Source organism: Oryza sativa, chromosome 7, assembly GCF_034140825.1.
Source record: "Oryza sativa Japonica Group chromosome 7, ASM3414082v1".
Taxonomy (NCBI): Eukaryota; Viridiplantae; Streptophyta; class Magnoliopsida; order Poales; family Poaceae; genus Oryza; species Oryza sativa.
The window spans coordinates 23,087,326-23,111,501 of NC_089041.1; the positions used below are offsets into that span (position 1 = coordinate 23,087,326).

Consider the following 24,176-nt stretch of genomic DNA (forward strand, 5'->3'; position numbering starts at 1 on the left):
GCTCGTGCGGCGTTTAACACCAAACAAGTTGAGAGAATTCAGGGGGCAAAAGGTGGGAGTCAAGCCGGGTTAGCTTCAACTGCAACAGAGGCTTGTCCGATGCTACCTGACCTAATCTGCATCCGATGCCGGCAAGACGAAGAAACTCCGGCCTAGGGGTGGTCGCAGACACCTGTGCCAACTAAACAGAAAGCAACGCGTACCGGCCAGATCCAACCAATTCTAGGCACATTTAAGTGCTGCTTTGCTTTGTTTTTGTTTCGTTTTGGCCCCAGTGATGTTGCAATTAGATTCTTGACCAGTTCAGAAAGTCCAACTTTAGGTGTTCAAACATGTAATACAGTCTTAATTAATTGCCCGTCTAACTAGTGCTGCAGTGTACCTGTCCCATCTTTTTTTTTATGGCAGCAAGGCCCCAGACCTTATTTTCTGTGGAGACAGGAAACATTAGTTTGGGTATGTATGTATTGCTCGGTTGCTCCTCATCAGATGGGCAATAGTACACTCCAACATTAGAATTCTTTCATATTTTCTGAATGGTCACAGGGGGAGCACCTCCATCTGAATAATGTTCATTAAAAATCTTCATGTTAAACTGTCATTTACACACAACAAAAAAGAATTGTAGGAAAGTAATGTTCTACAGATTTCGGATAACAAAATAAGCTATACACACCAGAGAAGGAAGAGAAGTAGTTAGCCAACAGATTTTGGACCATCCATTGCGTGTGTTGTAAGTTCAGTCTCTGACTTTCAGTTTCAGAGTATAAACCAAGCATTCTTAGGAAAAAGGAGTAATAAAACAGAACAAGGTTAGGAATGCACAAAAACCACCTACTTCCTTTTCCTTTCTCTTGTACAGTACATTTCGCCAAATGTTTGGCCACCCGTGGGGCATGGATCAATATAATCTAAATACAAACAAACAAACAAACCTTCCAACAATCACCTAATGCTTCATACGGGGCACCAAAATGAAAAATAGAGCAGTGGAAATCTCGAGAAATGAGAACGGAAGAAAATAGTCGTCAACAAAGAACCAGGAAAGCTACACAAGGTTTTCATCTGGGGAATTCACAACTTGCCTATTCCGTCATCTATCTATTGGGTAGTTGTTAACTGCAATGATCCATCTTTCTGAAGTTTTAGGCTGAGGCTAGTGAACCGTTCTCTTGAATATTGTCTTGAGGCTTTCCTCCAATCTGTTCCGGCCTTCATCATTGCCGCAAACTCATCATAGCTTATCTTGCCATCCTGAAAGTACAGAACAATGCTATTAATACTTTCAGAGTCATGTGTGCTATGAATCATTATGTCAAAACATTTTGTGCACACCACCAAATTAATTAAACTATTTGAAGAAGAAAAAACTAGCAGTCTATCAATTTCTTAAAACTAGTCAATGAAGAGCCACAAACCTTATCAGTGTCTACATCACGGATGATGGCATTGATAACCTCTTCATGATTTGCTCCCAGGTCATCAGCCAATGATTCACGGAGCTCATCGATTTCAATATATCCACTCTGGTTCCGATCAAAGTATGCAAATGCCTTGTGCAGATGCTCATCGTTGCCAATCTTTCTCAGGTGAACAGATAGAGCAACAAACTCCCCGTAGTCTAAAGATCCATTTCCATCGACATCCGCCTGGCATAACCATGGATAAATAGTAAATATACGAAACCCAGTAGTCATTCACAACAATAGTTTGGGAAAAATGCATTCGAGAGCAAATAATCTTTTCTAGTTCAACAAGATATAAAGATAGTTTCCCATTTTTTTCCCAAAATTTGGAGGGGTGTTTGGGGAGAGAGGAAGAAGGGTGGCTTAGGGTAACTCACAGCATCCATTAGTATTTGGACATCTGCATCAGCCATTTGGTGCCCAAGTTTATGCAGGCCAAGCTTCAGCTCATCAAAATTAATCATATTATCTTTGTTGAGATCCATCTTCTCAAACATGTCCTTTATACCAGCAACCTCTTCTACTGAAAGATGCTCAGCTATGACCTGTAGTAAAACAAAATGTGAGAATCCAGAGCAAACAAGACTACTATTGAAAAGCCATAGTTAGGTTTGAGGGTCAGGTCAGGCTGAGGAGTATACCCTAAGTGCATGCTTCTTGAACTTGTTCATCACAGAGAATTGTTGAAGTCTGGCCTTAACAGTTTCGCCTAAATTTACATTTGGAGCCTTCTTAATGTTCTGTAACCAAGGATGATCTGGAAGAAATACAAGATAAGGTTGTCAGCCAAAAACAACCAAGTTAAATGATATAAGGGATAACATCTTCAGAAAATCATTAAGCTTTATCATTTCTTTACTCATCCTTTTGCAAGGTCTGTGATATCTTGGATTAGAAGTTAACAAGTTATAGATCTTTGTAACTCAGAACCACCACATTTTCAAGCTTGAAAATTTTTGGTATTGTTAAAGAACAAAAGAAATACCAATGGTTGGAAAGTTTCTGTATCAGTCAAGAACAGAAGGAAAAAAATACAATATATTAAACCAGTGTGCAAATTGATTATTACCAAGCACTTGTTGAGCATTTAGCCGCCGCCTAGGGTCTGGATTGAGCATTCCCTTGACAAGATCCTTTGCATTATCTGAGACCCTTGGCCATGGGTCTCTCTTGAAGTCAATGACAGAACGGATAATTGCCTGAGCAACACCCTGTTCAGTTTCTGCATTATAACATGGAAACAAAAGAAGGATCAGGAATAGCATTCAACATTACAACATTGCCAGGTCTACAACAGACACAGACAAAAGTAAAGATTGACAGTTTCTAATGTCGCAGACTGCATTAGTGCAGAAATGTGATCAGAAGAGGTCAACTTCTATACACTAAATACGTAGTATTTAATTTAGTTTATACATTTGGTTATCAGAATTGAAGAATTCATGTACAAAACTAACCTGCCCAAAATGGAGGGACTCCACAAAGAAGAATGTAAAGGATCACTCCTGCACTCCAAACATCAACCTCAGGGCCATAATTTCTCTTTAGCACCTCAGGAGCCATGTAATAAGGGCTTCCGACAATCTCAGTGAACCGTTCACCTGCACATAATCAATAATCACTTAATTAGCCCATCGGAAAAATATATACACGCACGTATACAATGTGAATAGACAACCTAAGGTAAGCCCTTCTAGAGGCACTGTGAAGTCATCATTTGACAACTGAGAACTGACTGACAAATTAAAACAGCACGCTTGAGATATAGGAAATAAGGACATTGCGACTGTTAGACTGTACCTGGGGTGAAAAAAACAGACAGGCCAAAATCAATTGCCTTCAGAGCTGCAGTTTCCTTCTTGTTTGCAAACAAGAAATTCTCTGGTTTGAGGTCCCGGTGCATCACTCCATGCTTATGGCACATCTGATGTTTTACAGACAGACAAAAATACACGTTATTCATCACACTATGGAAGAAAAAAGAAGTTGCAACAATCTAGTTACCAATTCAAAGAGGCAGGCATGGATAACTAACTAAAACCGAAACTGATCAGAGTCTAATTAATCAGACAAATAGACAACAGAATCATCTGGCATGTAGCAAAAGAAAACGATTCCCACATTATTGGAGAAACAAAAGCAGATAAAAACATGAACTTTTCAGTTGTTGTCATCTAGTAACAATTCTACCATAAATCTCCACCAGTGAACTCGATTTCTTTTCATTATACTGTGAGACTACCTCATCGATAACGACGACAAGAAATCAAACAGGATCATTTCAGAAAATACAGTAGAAAGCAACGAAGGAATAGAGAAATCACCGAAGCTACCAATCTCACCTGCACGACCTCGACGATGGTGCGGGTGACCAGCGCGGCGGCGCGCTCGGTGTAGTGGCCCCGGGCGACGATCCGGTCGAAGAGCTCCCCGCCCTCGCAGAGCTCCATGACGAGGTGGACGGCATTGTCGTCCTCGTAGGTGTCCCGGAGCGTGACGATGTTGGGGTGCTTGGGGAGGTGGCGCATGATGTCCACCTCCCGGCGCACGTCCTCGATGTCCACGGCGGTGCGGAGCTTCTTCTTGGAGATGGACTTGCACGCGTAGGCGTCCCCCGTCTCCCGCTCCGTGCAGAGGTAGGTGACCCCGAACTCGCCGCGCCCGAGCTCCCCGCCCAGCTCGTACCGCGCGGCGATGTCCCGCCCCGTCGGCTCGCGCAGCACCACCAGCCTGTGCCCCGACGGCGCCGACGACCGGTTGTACTCGATCGAGAACGGGTTCGGCTTCTTCCCCTTCTTCTGCTGCTGCTGCTGCTGCTTCGGCTCCTTCTGCTTCTGCTTCTGCTCCTGCTGCTGTTTCTTCCTCCCGCGGCCGCTGCCCTCCGGCGTCACGCAGCAGTTGCCCATCTCGCTTCAGCCAAGATCCGCGCGACGCAAGAACCCCCCGCGAATCAAAGATCTGCGGCGAGTGGGAGGCCAAGAAATGGCGGCGTGACGCGTTGGGGGAGGGAGGAGAAGGAGGCGAGAGGGGGGAGGAGGAGGAGGAGGGGGTTAAATTGGGAGGTGGGGTGGATTCGGTGGGGAGACGGGGTCAGCCGTGGCGGCGGCTGGGGGGCGTGTGGGAATCCGCCAGTGGTAAAGCCAACGACGAGGCCGCGGAGGAGGGGAGGAGGAAGGTAGGAGAAGACGGGGGTGCTGGTCAAAGATCTCCCTCTCTCACTCGGCTCTCTCGGCTCTCCTTTTTGCATCCTTTGCCCTCTTCTCTTCTCCCTAGTTTTTTTCTTTTTCTTTACTTTTTTTTTCCTTTTCCTCTCATTTTTTTAAGGGACATTTAACTTATTGCAACTTTTAAGCTGTAGCAATTAATTATTTGTCACTCGTTTTATATGACATGTGAACCGTCGTGTCTCTATGACATTTGGGTCCAGTGATAAATAATTTAACACCACTTGTAAGTGGCAAATATTTAATTAATTCTTTTTTTAAGCTCTTCCTTTTCCTCTCGTGTTTATTTTCCCCTCTGTTCCCCTTGCTTGTGCTATGGTGTGTGTACCAATGGTTTTATGTTAAAGTAGTTGTTTAGGGCATTGGTAATGTGTGTGTTGATTATTGTTTTTTATTAATAAAGATTATTAAAATGTATGTAAGAAAAGCTTTTAAGAAATTATTAATGACATTTTTGCGTACCAAAGCTTTGGGATGAGTCTATATTATACCTTTTATAACTGTCGGATTTATCTAAAAACACCACTCAACTATAAAAATGGACACTTTATGTCACTCTACTATGAAATTAGACAATTTACACTTACGCCACTCAAGTATTAAGATATGAGAAAATACCCTCTAAGAGTAATACAATTCGGTTTTGGAGGTGATTTTTTAAAAACATTTTGACATCCAAATAATTTTTTTTCTTATTTGTATCGCACCCAATTAGTAAGATATGTAAAAAAATCAATATAAATAAAAACATGTATTTTGTTTTTCTCTTATCATGAAACCACCATCAAAATCAAGTTGTATTGTCCTTGGGAGAGGTATTTTGCCCTTTTTATTAGTTAGGAGTGTACAATATCCGGTTGCATAGTTTTTAAACAAACCCGATAACTGAGTGATGTAATATAGGCTTATCCCTACATTTTAATATATTTTCATGCATTAATTGGTTAAGATTTTGATGTTTACCTAAAAAGTCTTAAATTGATAACTGTTTAAGAAGGGACTATGTTGATTGTGTTGCTTCTCTCGTTTTCCTCTTTATCTCGTCTGATGATCTTGTTTTCTGGTTTCCCCCCATCCCCCCCCCCCCCCCCCCACATCTGATATTTTTGTTTTTTTGTGGTCCTGGTGTGGCGTTGTTTATGAGGAAAATGACTTTGAACAAAGTTTTCATGAAGTGATTGAATAGGACTAAAAGATAAGGAGAGGGTTAGGTGGGTGATTAAAGTGACATTAAGCAGCATTTGTCCAGGTTTGCTGCCTAATCATAAGGGGGCAACTTGACGCTTTGATGGGTACGGGAAGGTAGTTTAATCAGATTGTGGAAAAATCTAGCTGATGGTTAATGCTAATCGGTTTAGCTATTGGTACTAAGATGGTGTAATTTCAACGATAAATCAAGAAAAAGTTGGTCGTACTCTTGTTGTAACACCAGGATATTCTTTTTCACTTCCTGATAGAATTGTGAATTTATTTTTCGAAATAGACCCTCGTTGTAAATTGTAACCACTTGTGTTCTGACAACTCCTGTTACAGAAAACAAATCTAGCGTCACAGTTTTACTGATATGGTGGTTAGTCGTGAATTATCCGAATATACATTTCCTTCTGCTTTGCAACATCAGTGTATCAGTATTCAGTCAAGGTTTTGAGGGGCGACTAATTCTCGCCTAATTTGGGATTGGTTCTTTCTTTTTGGCTACTGCATGCCTGCTGTATCAACTCCTGCTTGTCAAATACATCTATATGTCAACTTCCAAAAAGAAAGCATCCTTGTGTTCAGCTAAAATTTCTTCTGAAACATTTGCAGATTCAACAGAAAGTCAATCGAAGCCAATTCAACACAAAGTCCATGGGCAATGTTACACACGAGGGAATTGACAGCTGAAATGTGAAAGTGCGTAATTCCTCAGTTGTTCAACCGCCTCCTTTTTTTTTGCGCAACTGCATGCGTTGCGTACGTTTTCACAAGCTGAATTTGTTCTTTAGCTTGTCGAGAAGAACGTCCACTCAAAAGTTTTAGCTTCAACTGTGGAACTAGTATTAGTATTTGTTCTTTAACTGTAGAGTAGTTGCTATCCTGAACATTTTGTAGAGTTTAAAAATTTTGGTCAAATCTTTGTACTACTTCCGCCGGTTCCACAGTACTTAATGTGTCAGGGTTATGGATATCACATACCTAATAGTAGTCGACTAAATCTCGGCAGGACCCAACACATACCATGTCTTATACGGAAACAACCTCCGGATATAGGAGGAGTTCCACATAAGAAAAGATGAATAGAGTTTCTACATGGAAACGATAAGGACTACTCGGATTGTATCCATATTGGTCTCTCTGTTCTATTTGGACAAGGGGACACCTATGGGTATAAATACAAGACCCCCTAGGAGGAGAGAGGACACGGAACAATAGATCAAGACACAAGATCAACATACAAGCCAACATGCGCCAAGATAAGACGCCGGATATCGACTTCAGAGATAAGCATAGCTAGTCCCCTACGATGTCTACGAATACTGTTAGGAGAGACATCGCGTTGTCTCTGATCTCGCCGGGCACGAACTCGATGAGGAAGACTACCCTATTTTCGACTACGGGATGGTTTCATGGCCGCCATATCGACAACAGTTAGATAGGCTACCCCAAATATTGCACTGGTGTGATTATGGTGAATAAGAGCAACGACCGGCTTCGGCCAACATGATGTAGGGCTATTACCTGACAATTCAAGGGTCCGAACCTGTATAAAAATCCTCATCTCTGTCTCTTTTACCTAAGTCTCGCATATATCCTGGTACCAACGATCCCCATACTATGCAAATACCGGAATCGTGACATTAAACGTCGACATAATGTTTTGGATAAAATTAAGATCAAAATTTTATAACTTTAAACTTCACACATATTTAACTTTAAGACACTATAACATATAAAGTACTATAATAAAAGTAAAAATATATACCATCCCTCCATAAAAAAATTCAAACATAGCTATAAATTTGAACACACATGTGTTTCTTTCTATCTAGAATTAGGTTTCTTTAAAACAGAGAGAGTATACCTATTATATATATATATATATATATATATATATATCATAATAGAAAAATATAGTTCAAGATATATTTTAAAGACCGTGTTATTGTTTAAAACGTTAAGAATTATATAGCTAGAGAGGATATGTACTGTACGACGGAATTCTGGTGGTGTTCTTTTCTCCTGAAGATGAAGATAAAGATTAAGTTTTTTACGTAAAACAAGGTGGTATTAATGTATGATTTATTGAGGTTTAATTATTACAAACTTAAAAAACATATTAATATGATATTTTAGAGGAACTTTCATATAGAAAGTTTTCGCACGAAACATACCGTTTAGCAGTTTGAAAAGCATGCCATGAAAATCTTAATCTTCATCCAACTCTTATCGGAGAGAAGAACTTGGGCATGTTTAGATCCCTTGGTAAAATTTTATATCATGTCACATCGAATATTTGGACACATGTATGGAGTATTAAATATAAACGAAAAAAATAACTAATTACACAGATTGCGTGTAAATTATGAGACGAATCTTTTGAGCCTAATTGCGTCATGATTTGACAATGTAGTGCTATAGTAAACATTTACTAATGACAGATTAATTAGGCTAAATAAATTCATCTCGCGGTTTACATATGGATTCTGTAATTTGTTTTGTTATTAGACTACGTTCAATATTTTAAATGTGTGTCCGTATATCTGATGTGACACGCCAAAATTTTATACCCGTGGATCTAAACAAAGCATAAGTTTGAACCCATTTTCCTATTTGAAGCAGACGTGGCCACTCGTTCATCTTTTTCATGTTCCACGCGGTGGGTTCTGTGGCTGTTGCCCGTGTTCCTTAACTGTCACAGGCTCACAGCTCACATCGTCATGGTTTTTCATCCACTACTCGTAGAGATCCACTTCTCATGAATTCATGGCCGGGGGTCGCTGTCTGCACGAACCGGGCATTTATGTTTCCGTGTTGTCTCGCCTTGCATCCGGTGGATGCTAAAAGCGCCCCAGCCGAAGAGCGTGCCAAGAGAACAGCAAGGGAAAGGGACACGGTCAGGTGTTCACACCCTCTGCGGTGGTGTTATTTATTTATTTATTTATTTTGTTAAGATACATATTTTACCTTTATTTTGTTAGCAATTTTTTTCAATCGGTTTAACAGTATGTTTTTTTCCAGATAATTTTCTATATAAAAACTGTTTTAAATATCAAACAAATCTATTTTTCAAGTTTACAATAATTATAACTAATCATATGTTAATTGTTTTTTCATTTTACGTGATCTTACTACAACATCATTGTTTCACCTATTCTTATACTTATTTGTATCGCTTATTGTAAATAAAAAATAATCTATAGCATGTTCTTAACGGTAAAAGGCAAATGTTATAAAATACTATTTATAAGTGTGTTAATCTTCGTCTTCATCTGACCAAGTTCAAATGGGACCTGTGTCTCGCGGTTTCGTGGTACTAGTTAAGATCCTACACGGAGCATTCGGTGCATATATAGTGACTTGGTAGTCATATCATGTGGGTGAGATTTCTCCGTGGAATTACGTGATCTACCACAGGACTTTAAGTGAGTAGTTGTGTGTGTGGGGTATGAGATTGCGTTGCACCGTCCATGAGCTCAAGGCTGCACCATAGGTCAAGAGTTTGAATTCTGTTCCTACCTGAATGTGAAATAGAAGGATAAAAAGAGCAGGTTTGTACATTTTCTCAAAGAAATTGTCAGGTTTTCGATCACTTGGAAAATACCATAAAATTAATGGCTAGGATTACTCGAGATTCGTGGATACAATAACTTTATCCCCTCATATTCTTCCCCGCAAGCTCGTCCGCTCGTTCTCATTTCATTTGACGCCTTACAGATTGAAGCGCTTGCCGTCGTCTCCCCTGCCCGACTGCAACGCCCCTCCCCGGTCTCACCGACTAACCGAAAAGCGTGAAAGTTATTAGTAAGGCCCAACGCACCAGTCGGCCTCCTCCCTTTCCTCCTCTCTCCTTCTCGTCCTCCCTAAGTTGGGTGGCGACACTATTCCCCACCCCTGCCTTGCCTCACCTCCTTTGAGCTGGATACATCGTCAACCCCACCCACCGCTATCCTTCATCCATGTGACTTCAGTGACACCCCCCGTCCACTGCCGTCACCCAAAGCCATCCCTCTAAACCCCAGGGAATCCCCTCCCACCTCTGCCCCCACCCCAGCGCTAAACTCTAACCTCATAGCCATCTCATTATTGTCATCGAAGAAGAGCACATCATCGCCGGGAAGTCACCATCACAAGTGGGTCGTATTTTTTCTCCCCACCCTACCCCAGCACACAAATCAACTCTTGAAGACAACTCCCTATCGGTCAGGGAGCATGTGAGGTCTCACCTTATAACTAGCAAATCGCTTTGTCAAATTACATCTTACATTTTACATTTTATATAGAGGAAAGGCACATACCTGACTGTTTTTATATAGAGGAAAGGCACATACATGACTGTGTTTCCTAAATTCTGATCATTTTTATATCAACTATAGATAGACAATTTTACTCCAATTAATTTGTCTTGTCCAATGAACATGGACACTTGTTCAGGTTCTTATCCAGGTTCATTGTTTTAGTGTTTTAGGACATGTCACATTCTATCCAGTTTTTTTTTAACCGAGGAGTAATTTAAACGTAACTTGTGCAGTGAAGCAAGCGGTCAGTGCTGCAATCGGCTGAGCAGCAGGTCTCTTCCCTGATAGCACGAATTTCAAAGCATATCGGATGGCAAAAAAAATAAAAAAAATCTAGCCCTATTTACAGTAGGTACAATAGCAGACTATAAGCCATCTATAAATAAATTTCGAGGAGATAAAAGAAAAGAGTGAAGAGCAGCGAGCGAGCTACAAATTTGTAGCCAGCTGTAGCACGGACTCCAAGATGCAATGTGTATATGACAGGTGAGAGTAGATATCTATTAACTTATTAAAGGAATAGAAAAATGAGCCTCTACGTTCGCTCTCACGGCCTAGAAATTATCATATTAATCGGAAAAAAAGAAAAATAGAGTCCATATAGAAATACAATTTAGAAATAGTTGAAATTCGGAATTAAAAAATAAAGAATATTGGAAGAGGTGACTACAGTCCATATAGAAATACAATTTAGAAATAACTGAAATTCGGAATTAAAAAAAAAGAATATTAGAAGAAGAGTATAGAGTCCATATAGAAATACAATTAAGAAATAATAGAAATTCGGAATTAAAAATAATGAATATTAGAAGTAGAGTATAGAGTACATATAGGAATATAAAACTAACTAAAATTCATAATAAACATAATAAAATTAAAAGTAGAGTTTAGAGTCCGTATAAAAATGCAATTTACAAATAAATAAAATTCAAAATAAAAAAACATGGGAAGAAGAGTTTAAAATCAATATAGGAATAGTAACTAGAATTTGAAATCAAAAATTAAAGAATATTGAAAGATAAGTTTAGAGTTAACTTAGAAATACAATTAAAAATAATAAAAATTTAGAATTAAAAATAAGTAATATTGGAAGAAGAGCCTAGAGTCTATATAGAAATACAATTCACAGATAACAAAAATTCGGAATTAAAAAAAAGAAATATTGAAAGAAAAGTCTAGAGTCCATATAGGAATATAATTTAGAAATAAATAAAATTTTATATTAAAAATAATTAATAACTAACACGTATATAAAATACAATATAAACATTACACATTAATAGTTTCGTAAAGTTAGTACAAAATTTTAAATTATGTTATAATTTTAATATATTTTAATAATAAATTCAGAAAACATATATGCTATTATATGAGATAAAATATAATTATATTAGCTGCGCAATCTACGCGGCCACTATGCTAGTTAATAGTGTAGTATATGTTTATAGGTAACTATCATATAAATTGGCCATTAATTTGTCTATAGATAATTTGAAGCTAGTAGCGAGCTATACTATTAAACTTGCACTTAGGTTGTGTTTAGATCCAAGGTTGAAAATTTTTACTGTGTCACATCGGATATACGGACATACATTGTCTAATAACAAAATAAATTACAGAATTCATCAATAAACCGCGAGACGAATTTATTAAGCCTAATTAATCTATCATTAGCAAATATTTACTGCAACACCACATTGTCAAATTATAGAGCAATTAGGCTTAAAAGATTCGTCTCGCAAATTAGTCACAATTTGTGTAATTAGTTATTTTTAGCCAATATTTAATATTTAATGCAGATGTTCTGTGACAGGGTGGAAAATTTTAGGGTGGATCTAAAACAGGGTTTTATTCTCGACGGTACAATACCAAATCCGTCTATTATATTCGCGCGAATATGCTCGGCCAGTCCACCTGTCACGCGAGGCATGAGAAGGGCGACCGAGCCGGGTGGAGCTGAGCGAGTGGTGGTGCTGCTGCAGCCGCCGCCGCCGCCGCCTGCAGGCGTGCTGAAAACAAGTCCATGCCATGGTGGACGAGAACACTGTGGACGTGGTCAGCCATGGATGGTGGCGATTTGGACAGCCTCGCGACCACGACATATACTAGTAGTACTCACATATATACGACGACTAGCCAAAGGTGATTGCTTTAATCAAACACCGGCGATGTTCGCGTTCCTCTGGAAGTTGGTGCAGTTTCTCTCCTCCTCCTCCTCTTCTTTTTTAATTTTTCGTCCCTAAAGAACAGAAGAAGTCTCATGTCTAAAGTGATACTCTTCGAGTCTTGACGGCCAGAATTGTCAGACTGTGTGATCCAGAAGCAAGCTAAAGAAAGGGAGTATACGGTCCAGAAACACGTTAATAAAGGGAAAGGAAAAGGGTTGTCTATTCTTGCTTCAGTCTGACTGTGCTTGCCGTGTCCGTCGCATTGCCGTCGTGGTCAAACAAACGCCCCAATGGAAGCTGTAAACCTCATTCAGTCAACAAATAATGTGAGATCAGAACTGGCTCACCTGATTCGGGAGATATGAGTTGATCTCAGGAAACAGGGAAATAACTATTAAGAAAGTGTTGCAATGCCAGAATACTGTTAGTCACTTCCTAGCTAATAGGGGTCGGACTGTGTCTCGATCTGAGTTTTGGCCAGACAACACTTGTAACCTCATAACACACCTTGTGTGTGAGGATTCTTTGATTGATTAATGAAATTTCCCTTTTTCCCCGGAAAAAAAAAACAAACGCCCCAATGGAAACATCTCCCGTTGCTAACGCGTGAATAGACATGTGTTCCCAACTCTCAAGTTTTCCAGGTAGGACCTGCTCTCTATGGTTCGGGGCCATATATCGCCTTTTGATCGATAACCACGAAATCTGTGAATTTCAGGCAGATTAATTATTTATCCAAAATAAAATAAAATAAAATTTAGTATGATTTTTTATGAATTTAGTGAAATTATTAAATGGCTTTCGATGTGTAAGCACTATGACAGTGTTTCTCTCCACTTGTCTGCCACTCCGTCTAAAAAAACATAACCTTAGTGAGTTTTTTTTTTTTCGAATGGAGTACTTTCATTACTTGGTCATCGAGCGGGCAAAAATGCAAACTACTCCAAATTCCAAAATGGGAGTGGCAGCCGATACAAAGACAAGCGGTGGACTTGTGGGCCTGTGGCTTGTGGGTGATCAGCCCGGATGGCTTGCTTTTCTGTTAGTGGGCTGGGAGGTGAAGGCGATAAGCTTAGGTGGGCTGGCTTGCTGCTACGCTCGACAGAAAGCGGGCTGGGCAAGATGGGGAGGCAGGCCGTGGCTAACGCTTGATCTCTTTTTGTGGCCTCTTGCCTCATGGGTGGCTTTTAGTGTGAGAAATGAACAAGGCTACGAAGCAGTACTTTGTTGCCCTCTTTAGCCGATCCTTCCATCGATTTCAACTGTCAATAGTGTCATTCGCTACAGATCTCGACGCCAAACCAAAAAAAAATAAAGTTTCGAGCCAATGTTGGAACCTCTGGAAGGTAGACTTTTCGAAATGGAGGACGATCAGATGCGTAATGGAAGGGGAAAACAGAGTATAAGATCGCACCACTGAGCAGTGAGCATGAGGGTTCGGCTTTCCGTGACAGGTACTATTGGTGCACGCGTTGGAGGGGACGAGAGTTGCAAAATGCCGGATGAAAGAGCTTCACGACTTCACGTGTGGTTTGGTTTTTATTTACTCGACGGGTCCCTACACGATGCTACTGCTACACATGAACGTGATGCGCGTGTCATCCGCCTCGTACAGTCGTACCTCCAATGTACCGCCAGGCGGTGCGCGCGCCGGCAAAATCCTTTCGGTCACAGGATCACGGCCGGTAACACTCGTACACGGTCACACGGATACGTACATCTCGGAACAATTTGATGCGTTCGGGTCATCTGAAATTAATAAGTGCAGTGCTTCATCCTCGTTGTAACTTGTAACCCATAATTGTGCTTCTTACTAGTGTTTTTTGTTCCCTTCCTGGAGCAACAATGCCCATCAGAGAGAGGGGAGACTGCAGTTCACAGCCGTGCGCCAGACATTCCCAGTGTCCCAGCACCGTGTACCCTCTTTCTCGTTAACGATCGATTGAGCAAAATTAATGGGACTCGGTGTTGGGCTGGAGACTGGAAGACAGGCACTTCCAAGTATGTAAACGTAACACTTATCAAAGCATCCTGCTTTAAGCTAGCCTCTAACCCGGCCTCATTAAGTTAGCCCAATTTCCTGGCCCATGTACGCAGATAGGCTAGATCTATTATATTATTAAGACAGCTCGAAAAGAAGACATCACGTTTACCGTGGAGGCTAGAAATTCTCACGTTAATCGAAGAAAATATAAATTATTTACACCGTTGGATTGTAAGAGGCATAGATTTCAATGTCTGAGATTTAACACAAACTTAGCATGTTAACTGAATTAGAATCAATCTCTAACTAGGATCTTTACATGCAAACGGACTCAAAATAGTTTTGTCCGATTTTCTAAACTTAAGTTAGGTTCTAGAATAGTTAGGCTATAATGTATAGTAGCAACGGAAATCCACAGCAGCAGGTCGAGCCGCGCGGCTGCACGATGAGCAAGAATTGGACGATGCACGTCAACAAACAGAAGGAACGATGGCATGTGCACAGCAGCTAGCCAGGTGCACACCTTAAGCGATACAATTAAAAAGTTTTCCTTTGAAAATATAGGTTCCAAAATAAACTTAAAAATAAAATTTGGAATAAAAATATAATACCAATAATAAATATGTAAATATTCTTTGCCAAATATGTACATTTATCTATATATATATTATTAAGATAGCTTTAGAAAAATCATCAGAGACATAAAAAAAACGTAGAAATCTTTATTATTAAGACAACTCGAAAAGAATGTGCCATATTTATTCTAAAAGATATAAATTATCACATTAATCGAAGAATAAATTCCAAGCCATTAGACTGTGGTAGAACCAAATTAGAACGGTGAAGATTGATAACAGAAATATATGTAATATAATTATATCTTTAGAACTAAACAATGGTATATAGAAGAGTACAGTGACAGCATTTGATGAGACTTCTAAATATTATAAAAATGAAACGAAACAAGATAATAAACTCTAAAAAGTACAAGGTCCAATTTTTAAAGGTTCGGGACTTTTAAAAAGTAAAAAGAACAATGAAAATAATGTTCCAATTTAAAATCTCAATGAAATAAAGAGAGGAGGGAGCATGCGAGCCATAGAATAGTACAATGGCAAAGCCGATAATTGTTTGGTGGGACTTTTAGAAAGTAAAAAAATGAACTCAAACAATAATTATGTTTGATTTTTAGAATCCCAATGACAATAAAGAGAGGAGGCAGCAGACGGGTTATAGAAGAGTATAGTGGTAGTGTTTGATGAGACTTCTAAAAATATAAAAATGAAACTCAACGAAAATAAACTCTAAAAATTACCAGGTCCTATTTTTAAAGATTCGGAACTTCTAAAAAGTAAAAAAAATGATAATAATGTTCGATTTTAAAATCTCAACGACAATAAAGAGGGGAGGCAGCGGACGGGCCGTAGAAGAGTACAGTGGCAAAGCCGCTAACGGTTTGGCGGGAGTTCTATAAAGTAAAAAATAAACCCAAACAATAATTATGTTCGATTTTAAAAATCCCAATAACAATAAAGAAATGAGGCAACGGATGGGCAATATAGGAGTAGAGTGGCAGTGTTTGATGGGATTTCTAAAAATTATAAAAACGAAACCCTAAGAGACAATAAACTCTAAAAATTATAAGATCAAAATTTTAAAGTTTCCAAGGAGAATGAATAGGAATAGTGATAGATCGAGCAAGCAAATAAAAAATAGGGTAACTTTTAAAAACTATAAAATTAAACACGAGGATGATATGGTTTGATTTTTAAAAGTTTTAAAATAATGAGATAACTATTTATTCAATAAAATTTAAGTAAAATCATATTAAAAATAGATAATTTTATATGGATGCTAGCCGCGCAATTGCGCGGGCCACCCAGCTAGTTCTTATTATCCCAGACAGGCAGCATCATGCAGAAAGTGGGGTATCCTACCACTTTACAGTAGATCCACAGTACACGGTATACTGAGTTGAGTTCAAAAAGGAGGTGTACCCAGTTAGCGCTCGCAAGTACGAGTACAAGAACGAAAGGCAAATTATATCAAACACTTATCATTTCGATGATACATTAGGGCGATCCATAACGTACATTCACAATACACACACTTGCATCATCATCATCATCGTACTCCATACACGGTACACGTACGCACACGTACACACGGCTCCCTCGTTTCGTACAATCTGAAGGAGAGTCGACCACGCACGCGTGCAGGCACTCTACCTTGGTTACAATTTGTACTAACGTAAACCCGCCCAGTACCCTGCACGGCTGCACCCGTCGTACCGTGTACTACACGGCCACGTCCCCGTACGCGAAAAAACACCAAACACGTATACCGTTACGCACCCCGGGCTCCACCTTACGTGGCAGCATCAGCTCGCCGGCGGTGATGGATGGATGGATGCTCACGATTGGTGGCACCCGCCGAGCGGGGCGCCGCCGGCGCACTGGTTGTGCTCGTACGGCTTGCAGCCGTGGCGGATGACGCCGTGCAGCCTCGGGAGCGGGCCGCAGAGGCGGTTGTAGCTGAGGTCCAGCGTCTGCAGCGTGGAGAGCGCGGCGAGGGAGCGTGGCACGGTGCCCCTGATGCGGTTGTGGCTGAGGTCCAGGTAGGTGAGCTCCGGCGGGAAGACGAGCTTGCTGAGGTCGAAGTCGAGGTCGTTCCACGAGAGGTCCACCTTGCCGATGGGCCGGCCGGCGGCGAAGAGGAAGGAGGCGTCGCCGGTGAGGCGGTTGTGCGAGAGGTCGACGGTGTTGATCTCGTCCTGCGCGTCGTCGCGCGGGATCGGGCCGGTGAGCTGGTTGTAGGAGAGGATCAGCGACCTGAACTGCCCCTGCACGAGCCCCGCCGGGATGCAACCCGTCAGCTTGTTGCTGCGGAGGTCAAGCGACCGGAGGTTCGGGAGGTCGGAGAAGGAGTTCGGGATGGGGCCGGTCAGGCTGTTGTGGGAGAGGTCGACGGAGTCGAGGCTGCGGATCCGCGCGAGCGAGTCCGGGATGACGCCGGAGACGTTGGTGTGGGAGATGGTGAGGAACTGGAGGTTGGAGAGCGCGGTGAGGCACGCCGGGATGGGGCCGGAGAGGCCCGGGAGGCGGAACAGCGACAGCGACATGAGCGCCGTCAGCCCCGCCACGGCGGACGGGATCTGGCCGCGGACGTCGTTGGCGCCGTCGATGAAGACGTTGTTCACGCGCCCGGCCTCGTCGCACCGGACGTGGTCCCACTCGCAGCAGTCCGCCGACGCCAGGGACCACGTCGACAGCGTCGCCGGGTTTCCCAGCGACTGCTTCACTCTCATCAGCGCCTGCTTGTCGCTCGGCGGGCATCGCACCGCCCTCGCCGGCGCCGCCGCGACGGCCACCGCCAGCAAGACGGCGAGCATGAAAGAGGCGGTGGACGCCATTGTATCTACCTGAACTAGGCTCGTGTGGCTGGAGCTGGCTTGAGTGTGTGTGAGTGAGTGCGGGAGTGATGAGCTCTCGAGGGTGGTATAAAAAGAGCCGCGCGTGGAGGCGTCAGGATCAGTGTGCATGCATGATGGGATAAACGATACATTTTCCTCCCATTTTTTTTCTCTCTCCCTCTCATATCCTTTTTTTGACCACCCATCGAACCGGGACATGCTTGGGCTCGGGGCCTCGGACACCGAGACGGCCAGCGGTGCGGTGGTACTACGAGCGGACACGAGAAGGATTCGCGGTGAATGATGAGTGAAAACGAATCAATCCCTGACACCGCAACATGCCAAACGCACACACACGCACAGGCACAGAGATAGGTGGTGCCGTGGTGGTGATAACCGGGAAGCATCGCCGTGGGTTCGGCCACGGCCGGCGCGTGATTGGTGCGTGCATGATTAGCAATGGCATGTGGGATGGGAACGAACTGGGGCTTTCGCCCGCTCCGTGCTCCGGCCAGCGCCCACATTGCTGGGTGCAGAAGCAGAAAGCAGAAGCCGCTCGCTCCGCCCGCCCGGCCGGCCGGGCGGCACGGCACGCACTCGTATTAACTCGCGGACATGTGCGCTCGGATCTCCCGGAGCCTCAAGACGGGGGCGTCGCGTAGCTAAGCTAGCACCTGTTCTGGATACGCTTGTCTCGGTTATGATCGGCAAAGGGCCGCAAATGGACGGGAAGACAGCTCGTTTTCCGTGTAAGTCAACATGATAGGAGTACTAGCAATGAGGAGGTTATTTAAATCCACATGAAACAATTATACGCAGTTTGCAAATTGCAGCCCCCTCTGATTGAATTCGCATATAATGAGTATCCCGCACTAATTATTTCGGATGAGAAAAGGTCGAAGTGCATGTTCTACTGTTCGATTTCGTAGAGATATGCATTGCATTATCGTGTCGCAGGGATTAGATCGATCACATATAGCACAGGCCCACGAGAGACAATCAAGGAGACGTCGTCACGTCGCTCGCACTGTCGCAGGCGGTGGTGCATGCATGAATGCAAACTGAGTAGCTGACCAGGTCCATCACTCCACCAGCCCGTGAAAAAACGTACTAGTAGCAGGAGGACGGACACAGCAGCAGCGAGAGCCACCGTCGCCGCGCCACGTACTCGCACAAGCCGCGGCCCACCACACCGCCACCCATGCACGCGACGTCTCTGTCCGATCCCCTGAACTGAAACGCTGTCACGCTGGAGCGCGCACAAGCCAAAGGTGCTCCCTGTCCGACTCGGCGCGCGCTTGCCCGTATCACGTCTTCAGCGAGCGAGACGAGAGGAGGAGGCACGCAGCGGCGGCCATGTGGGGGCTAAATAATGCGGCATGGACGTGGTCCGACAGGGTTCAGGCCGGCACGAGAGCGCATGTGGAGGCTTGGGCGGCGAGGGGAAAAGAAAGGATTCTTTCGGCTTTCTGGGCTGGCTGCCCGGGCCGCTTGCAGCTTTGCGTTAAACCTCCCCCTTGTAGAAAATGCAGTAGAGATTTCGGAGGTTTGGAATCTCATTATGATGCTTTAGAACCAAGAAATGACTCCCCTATCATGTTTCACATATTTATGTAGATCTAGTTTATATAGGATTTAACAAAGATAATTCAATCTTGCGTTGCAATTTGCAGAGCTGCCTTGACGCTTGACGCTTTTGCTCTGTGCTCTGCGGTTCGGCCTGGCCGTCCAGCTACGCACCCACATGCATCGACCGAACTGGAGATAGATGTACCCCGCCTGGGCGCTGCTCTGTCCAGTCTCTGCCTCTGCTCGCACCGGGCACACCAGTTTCACCAGCGAGCGTGCGGTACGCCAGCACCACCAGACCAGATAGCACCGTCGTCTCTGCGATTTCTTTACGCGAAAAGCAGGGCGGGTTGGTTGGATCGCGAAACCGATCAGCCGAGGCGACGCCGCGACGGAGAGATTGTGCCAGCGTCAAGTTGCATGCCGACGTAACACACTTGATTTTCTTTAGTACTGAGATTTGTGCGAGGTACTAGTAGTAGTCGTAGCTTTGGCTCTCCATGCGATTCTTGGCTGCCAAAGCGGTGGCTGATGCCTCCGTGGTTTGTTTTGGTGCGTCGTGGTGTTCATCGCAGGATCTCTCACGTGTTGACTGAAAATTGTTGTATTAGGTGTAGTCTCCAGGTTGCAGCTTTTTAACGACGGGGAATTATAATCAGCCTATATGGGTGGTGTATCCTTTTGAATTTTAGTACGTACGAGCACATCACACGACAAATACTCTATTACTGCTACAGTCACCAGCGCAAACATTTCTTAACAGAGATATTATTGTACTATCGGCCAGCTAGCACTTGTATACTTTTCATTTTGGATCGGTTCCGCCCTGAACGGCATTCATCTCTCTCTTTTTCTCAGTGTATACTACAGACCGAGTGAAAAATAGTTGCACCGTGCGCGTGGGACAGCTCGCAGTAATTCTTCTTCAAAACTAGTACTGCTGTTCATTCATCAGATGACAAAATGACAACCAGCAACTAGCTGGCGGCCTGGCGCTGCAGCACTTGGTGGCACACCCATCACGTGCCTGTAACGAGAAGAAAAAAAAACTTACTACTACCACAGTACTATTCTCTCTAAAAAGAATCCAATTGGTGGCTAGGATTGAGTTTTCTTAGACGAAGAGGTTAGCTGGCTGCTACTCCTTCCGTCCTATAATATAAAGGATTTTGATATTTTACTTGTACTGTTTGACTATTCATCTTATTAAAAAAAATTTAGAATTATTATTTATTTTTTGTGTGACTTACTTTATTATCTAAAGTACTATAAGCATAACTTTTTGTTTTTTATATTTACATAAATTTTTTAAATAAGATAAGTAATTAAACAGTACATGTAAAATATTAAAATCTCTTGTATTAGAGGACAGAGGGAGTAGTAGTTATAGTACTCCACGCTCCACAGGCAACAACAGTGAATACTCTCCCTCACGCATGGATAAGTTCAATCGCTAACGTTCGTAGCCCTCTGCCCCCTCCCGTCCCTAGCTGCCCTACCCGGCCAGAATAACCAGATGACAGCCAAGCCGTGGAGGGCGATCCGTCCTTTGCCCAGTTGCCCCCGTGCGATCATTACCTCCCCAGATCCGAGCTGCTCCCACCCTCCCACCGTGTCACGATCGAAGAACTGCATGCACCATGCATCCGCGACCGCGACGGCGCGGCGGCACCGCAACCGGCCGCGGCCCATGCATATCCCCCACGCGCGGTTTTGACGAGCCGCACGCAAGCCACGCGCACCGGCAGGTTGCCGGCTACCGACGAGCGCTCCCTCGCGGTCGCGGGCGGGCGGGGCGCGGTGTGCCGGTGTCGCGGCGGAGGCATGGGCACTTGTCGCGGATGGGATGCGCATGCGCGGATCTGGGGAGACGCACATGCCGCGGCGGGGAGAGGAGAGACGTGACGCGCGGTGCGGGTTTCTTGGGGGGCGGAAATGAATTGGGGGAGGACGTGGACGCTGCCCAAGATCTGCGTAGCACGCCTGAAGTGCCGTTCCCATCGGCGAAACGCGAAATGATCGTTCGTTTCTTCTCATCGCCGCGTCAGCGCTTCGATGAGAAATACTTCTACAATACTGGCATGCTGCTGCTACGACTAACCTAGGCTCGATTCGGCAAGGCTATGTAGGAGATGATATTTTGTGGTGGTATGAACGAGCCACTCGCTCGGGTCACGGCACATGAGGTGTATGGTTGTTGGACTGCAGCTCTGCACGCATCGAGGAGAGAAAAAAAAGGCTGAGAGCATGTTCTTCGCTCAGATAAACTAATCTCTTTATGTACGAGACTCGCTCTTAAAAAAGGGATACGATCCACATGCGAACAGAATAAGCAACGGGGAATTAATGATCTAGCATAAAAAGACCAAGTAAAGACGGGAAATACATGGGTGGGGTTTGACGTCGGGTCAAAGATCGATCAACCTGTCCGTGTACCACATGTGCTAAATCAGGGTTCCTTGTTTATCACCCTGACGAAACAGGACACAAACCAAAATGCACTATAACTACGACTCAGAAATCAGAATCCTGCTCAGGGGAAAACGAAAGCGAATGATAAAGCTGGACGACGTGTCGACGTTTACGGGAACTTCAAAAGAGAGAGAGATAGAGAACGCTAACTTTACAGATCTGAACGAGATAATCCAAAGCGGCGAGAAAAAGAAAGCGAAAAAAAAAACAGAAGAGCCAAATAAACAGACAAGCTGAAAAGGCTAAACCAGTACAGTACTCCATTAGCGACACAGTAGAAGATCGTAGAGCTCTGGACCGCTACCACACCAGAGCAGCTCTGTGCTGCTTCTCTTCTCCCCTCTCACACGGCCATTGTCGACAGCGCATTCAAGCTCTGCGTTTATGACACCCAGGATGTTTACTGCATACAGTGGCACTTCAGAATTCCTATCCTTCAGAGGGAAAGTAGAGTGCATTTACAGCCGACCTTATCATCATCTCCTGATATATGCATCTGTACATCTGCTGTATTTGATGTGTGGTCCAGGGTTGCCAATGTTCAATTTTCTTACATGTGCCGTGTTTGATCACCAAGATGCCCAAGTCTCTGACCAAAATGTATTTTGATAAAAAAAGAGGAGAAATTTTCACCCTTTCTGCTAAAAGCTAGGCAGAAACTGGATACACCTGCAAGTCCCATACAGCCATAACCTTCCAGGAGATAGCGTCAAAAGACCATACAGGCATGTGCAAAACGTCCTACTATTATTGAATTCCCAGAGCCAACAAAATGATTCATTTAGAACGTATGGGTGCTAAATACAAAAAGAAGATATGGTTGAATACACATGAATCATGATCTATTTTACTAGCATATCATATCACTTCTTGCTATAACAAATTTATATGCCTAGTCTAGAAGCTACTTGAATTGCTGGTCTGCTGGATTAACCATAGGCACCCTCTCAATTCTTACAGGCTGATCGACGCCGTCCACGGAAGGTTTGATGTAAAGATTGAACACAACGTTGGTGAATATCGTGAGGATAACAAGTGCAAGTGTTGAGAATGTTACATACGTTGGAGAAAATTCAGGAAGTTCATCTTTTGATCCCCGCCCAGTTATCATATCTCGGTCCATGTAAGGGTCTGTTTCAAGCAAATCACAGTTAGATCGGAGTCCATCTCACTGTGATGTTAACATTGTTAAGAACAACTGATCAATAAACCATGATGCTGATGCAACGTGGTAGCTCTCCTAAAGACAACTGGATGGGTTTTCAGAGCAATAGAGACTCAAGATGCAAACATTATTACTGTGTTTCAAAGCTCTGTCTGCCACTTTTGGATGGCTTCATCCCCACTGAACTGTTGCTGTTGTCCTTAGGTTCTTCATAAATGACAATATGGCATGTTGTGCTACTGCATACAGAAGCAATGAAGCATTTGTCCAAGTCATGGGTGAGGCCCCTATAAACGTTGCATACTTGCATAATGTCAGAGGTTTCATTAATTGAGTAGTTTCAGTACAGAGGACTGATCCATCTCCACCAAACACTTTATAAAAAATATTTATATTTGTTGCTGAGAGATCTGTCCTGCCGACCTTTTAAAGCTCTTGATCTGATCATTGACAAAGTTAGTATGAGTGAGCCTAGTATGTTGCATAATGCATTGAGGTCTCCACGAACAGTTTCAGCCGATTGAATGATCCATCTCTTCTATTTTAAACATATATTCCATCTCCAAATATATAGGTCATTGCAGGATAACTATGGACAACATCTTAAAACTTTGATCAATAGTATATGTAAAAGTAGAACACTATACATATAATTTTGACTACTTAATCAATCATAATCTCATTAGATTTTTTGGGTTAACGAGCTTGAGAAAACGAAGATGCTTGCACGCACAAACTAGTGTAAGTTTACCACTAAAAGTTTTCAGTTGATATCAATTACTGACCCTGATGAACATAGTGAATTGTTGATGAAATGGACACAGCGCACATGTAAACTGGAAAAGCAATTTGCCATGAGCCCATGAGAGGAGGGACGAGGTAGGCAAAAGCCCAACGGGACGTACCCGGTGGAAGAGGCGGCGCCGGCGGCCGTTCCCTGGGCTCGGAAAGCCCCTCCAGCTGCGAGTCGAGCTCCGCCAGCCGCCGCAGCGCCTCCTCAGCCCGCGGCTCGCGCTCCTCCCCCGACCCCGGCCCCGGCCCCTTCTCCGACGACGAGAAGGCGACCACGTCGGAGCACCGCCTCCTCCCGCTTCCGCCCACTGCACGTGTGTTATCGGCGAGGAATCTCAAGCTCGCTCCGCCGACGGCGATCGCCGGGAACGGGACGAAGCGGAGATGCATCCTCGCCGCCGCGCACAGCCGCGATGTGGATAACGTACT

General features: G+C 43.5%; 3 protein-coding genes across 5 annotated transcripts; all 3 read right to left on the bottom strand.

Annotated features, from left to right (window-relative positions):
* Window positions 1-698: 698 nt before the first annotated feature.
* On the bottom strand, window positions 699-4,677 carry LOC4343644 (calcium-dependent protein kinase 20-like). The gene is made up of 8 exons (NM_001422217.1): window positions 3,809-4,677; window positions 3,267-3,390; window positions 2,924-3,067; window positions 2,536-2,688; window positions 2,108-2,223; window positions 1,844-2,011; window positions 1,419-1,649; window positions 699-1,254 (listed from the first exon to the last, which is right to left on the bottom strand). Exons 1-8 carry the CDS (start codon window positions 4,370-4,372, stop codon window positions 1,102-1,104), a joined length of 1,653 nt encoding a protein of 550 aa, NP_001409146.1. The 5' UTR covers window positions 4,373-4,677; the 3' UTR covers window positions 699-1,101.
* Window positions 4,678-16,359: 11,682 nt separating this feature from the next.
* Window positions 16,360-17,810, bottom strand: LOC4343645 (polygalacturonase inhibitor 1-like). The gene has a single exon (NM_001403122.1). It carries the CDS (start codon window positions 17,747-17,749, stop codon window positions 16,751-16,753), a length of 999 nt encoding a protein of 332 aa, NP_001390051.1. The 5' UTR covers window positions 17,750-17,810; the 3' UTR covers window positions 16,360-16,750.
* Window positions 17,811-22,518: 4,708 nt separating this feature from the next.
* On the bottom strand, window positions 22,519-24,168 carry LOC4343647 (uncharacterized). 3 transcript variants are annotated; one of them, XM_066311989.1, is made up of 3 exons: window positions 23,090-23,405; window positions 22,852-22,921; window positions 22,519-22,751 (listed from the first exon to the last, which is right to left on the bottom strand). In XM_066311989.1, exons 1-2 carry the CDS (start codon window positions 23,263-23,265, stop codon window positions 22,873-22,875), a joined length of 225 nt encoding a protein of 74 aa, XP_066168086.1. In that variant the 5' UTR covers window positions 23,266-23,405; the 3' UTR covers window positions 22,519-22,751; window positions 22,852-22,872. The 3 variants fall into 3 exon arrangements, with proteins under 3 accessions (XP_066168086.1, NP_001390049.1, NP_001390050.1); NM_001403120.1 differs by lacking the exon at window positions 23,090-23,405 and adding an exon at window positions 23,861-24,168 and having other exon boundaries at window positions 22,519-22,921; NM_001403121.1 differs by having other exon boundaries at window positions 22,552-22,921; window positions 23,090-23,828.
* Between the last annotated feature and the right edge of the window lie 8 nt (window positions 24,169-24,176).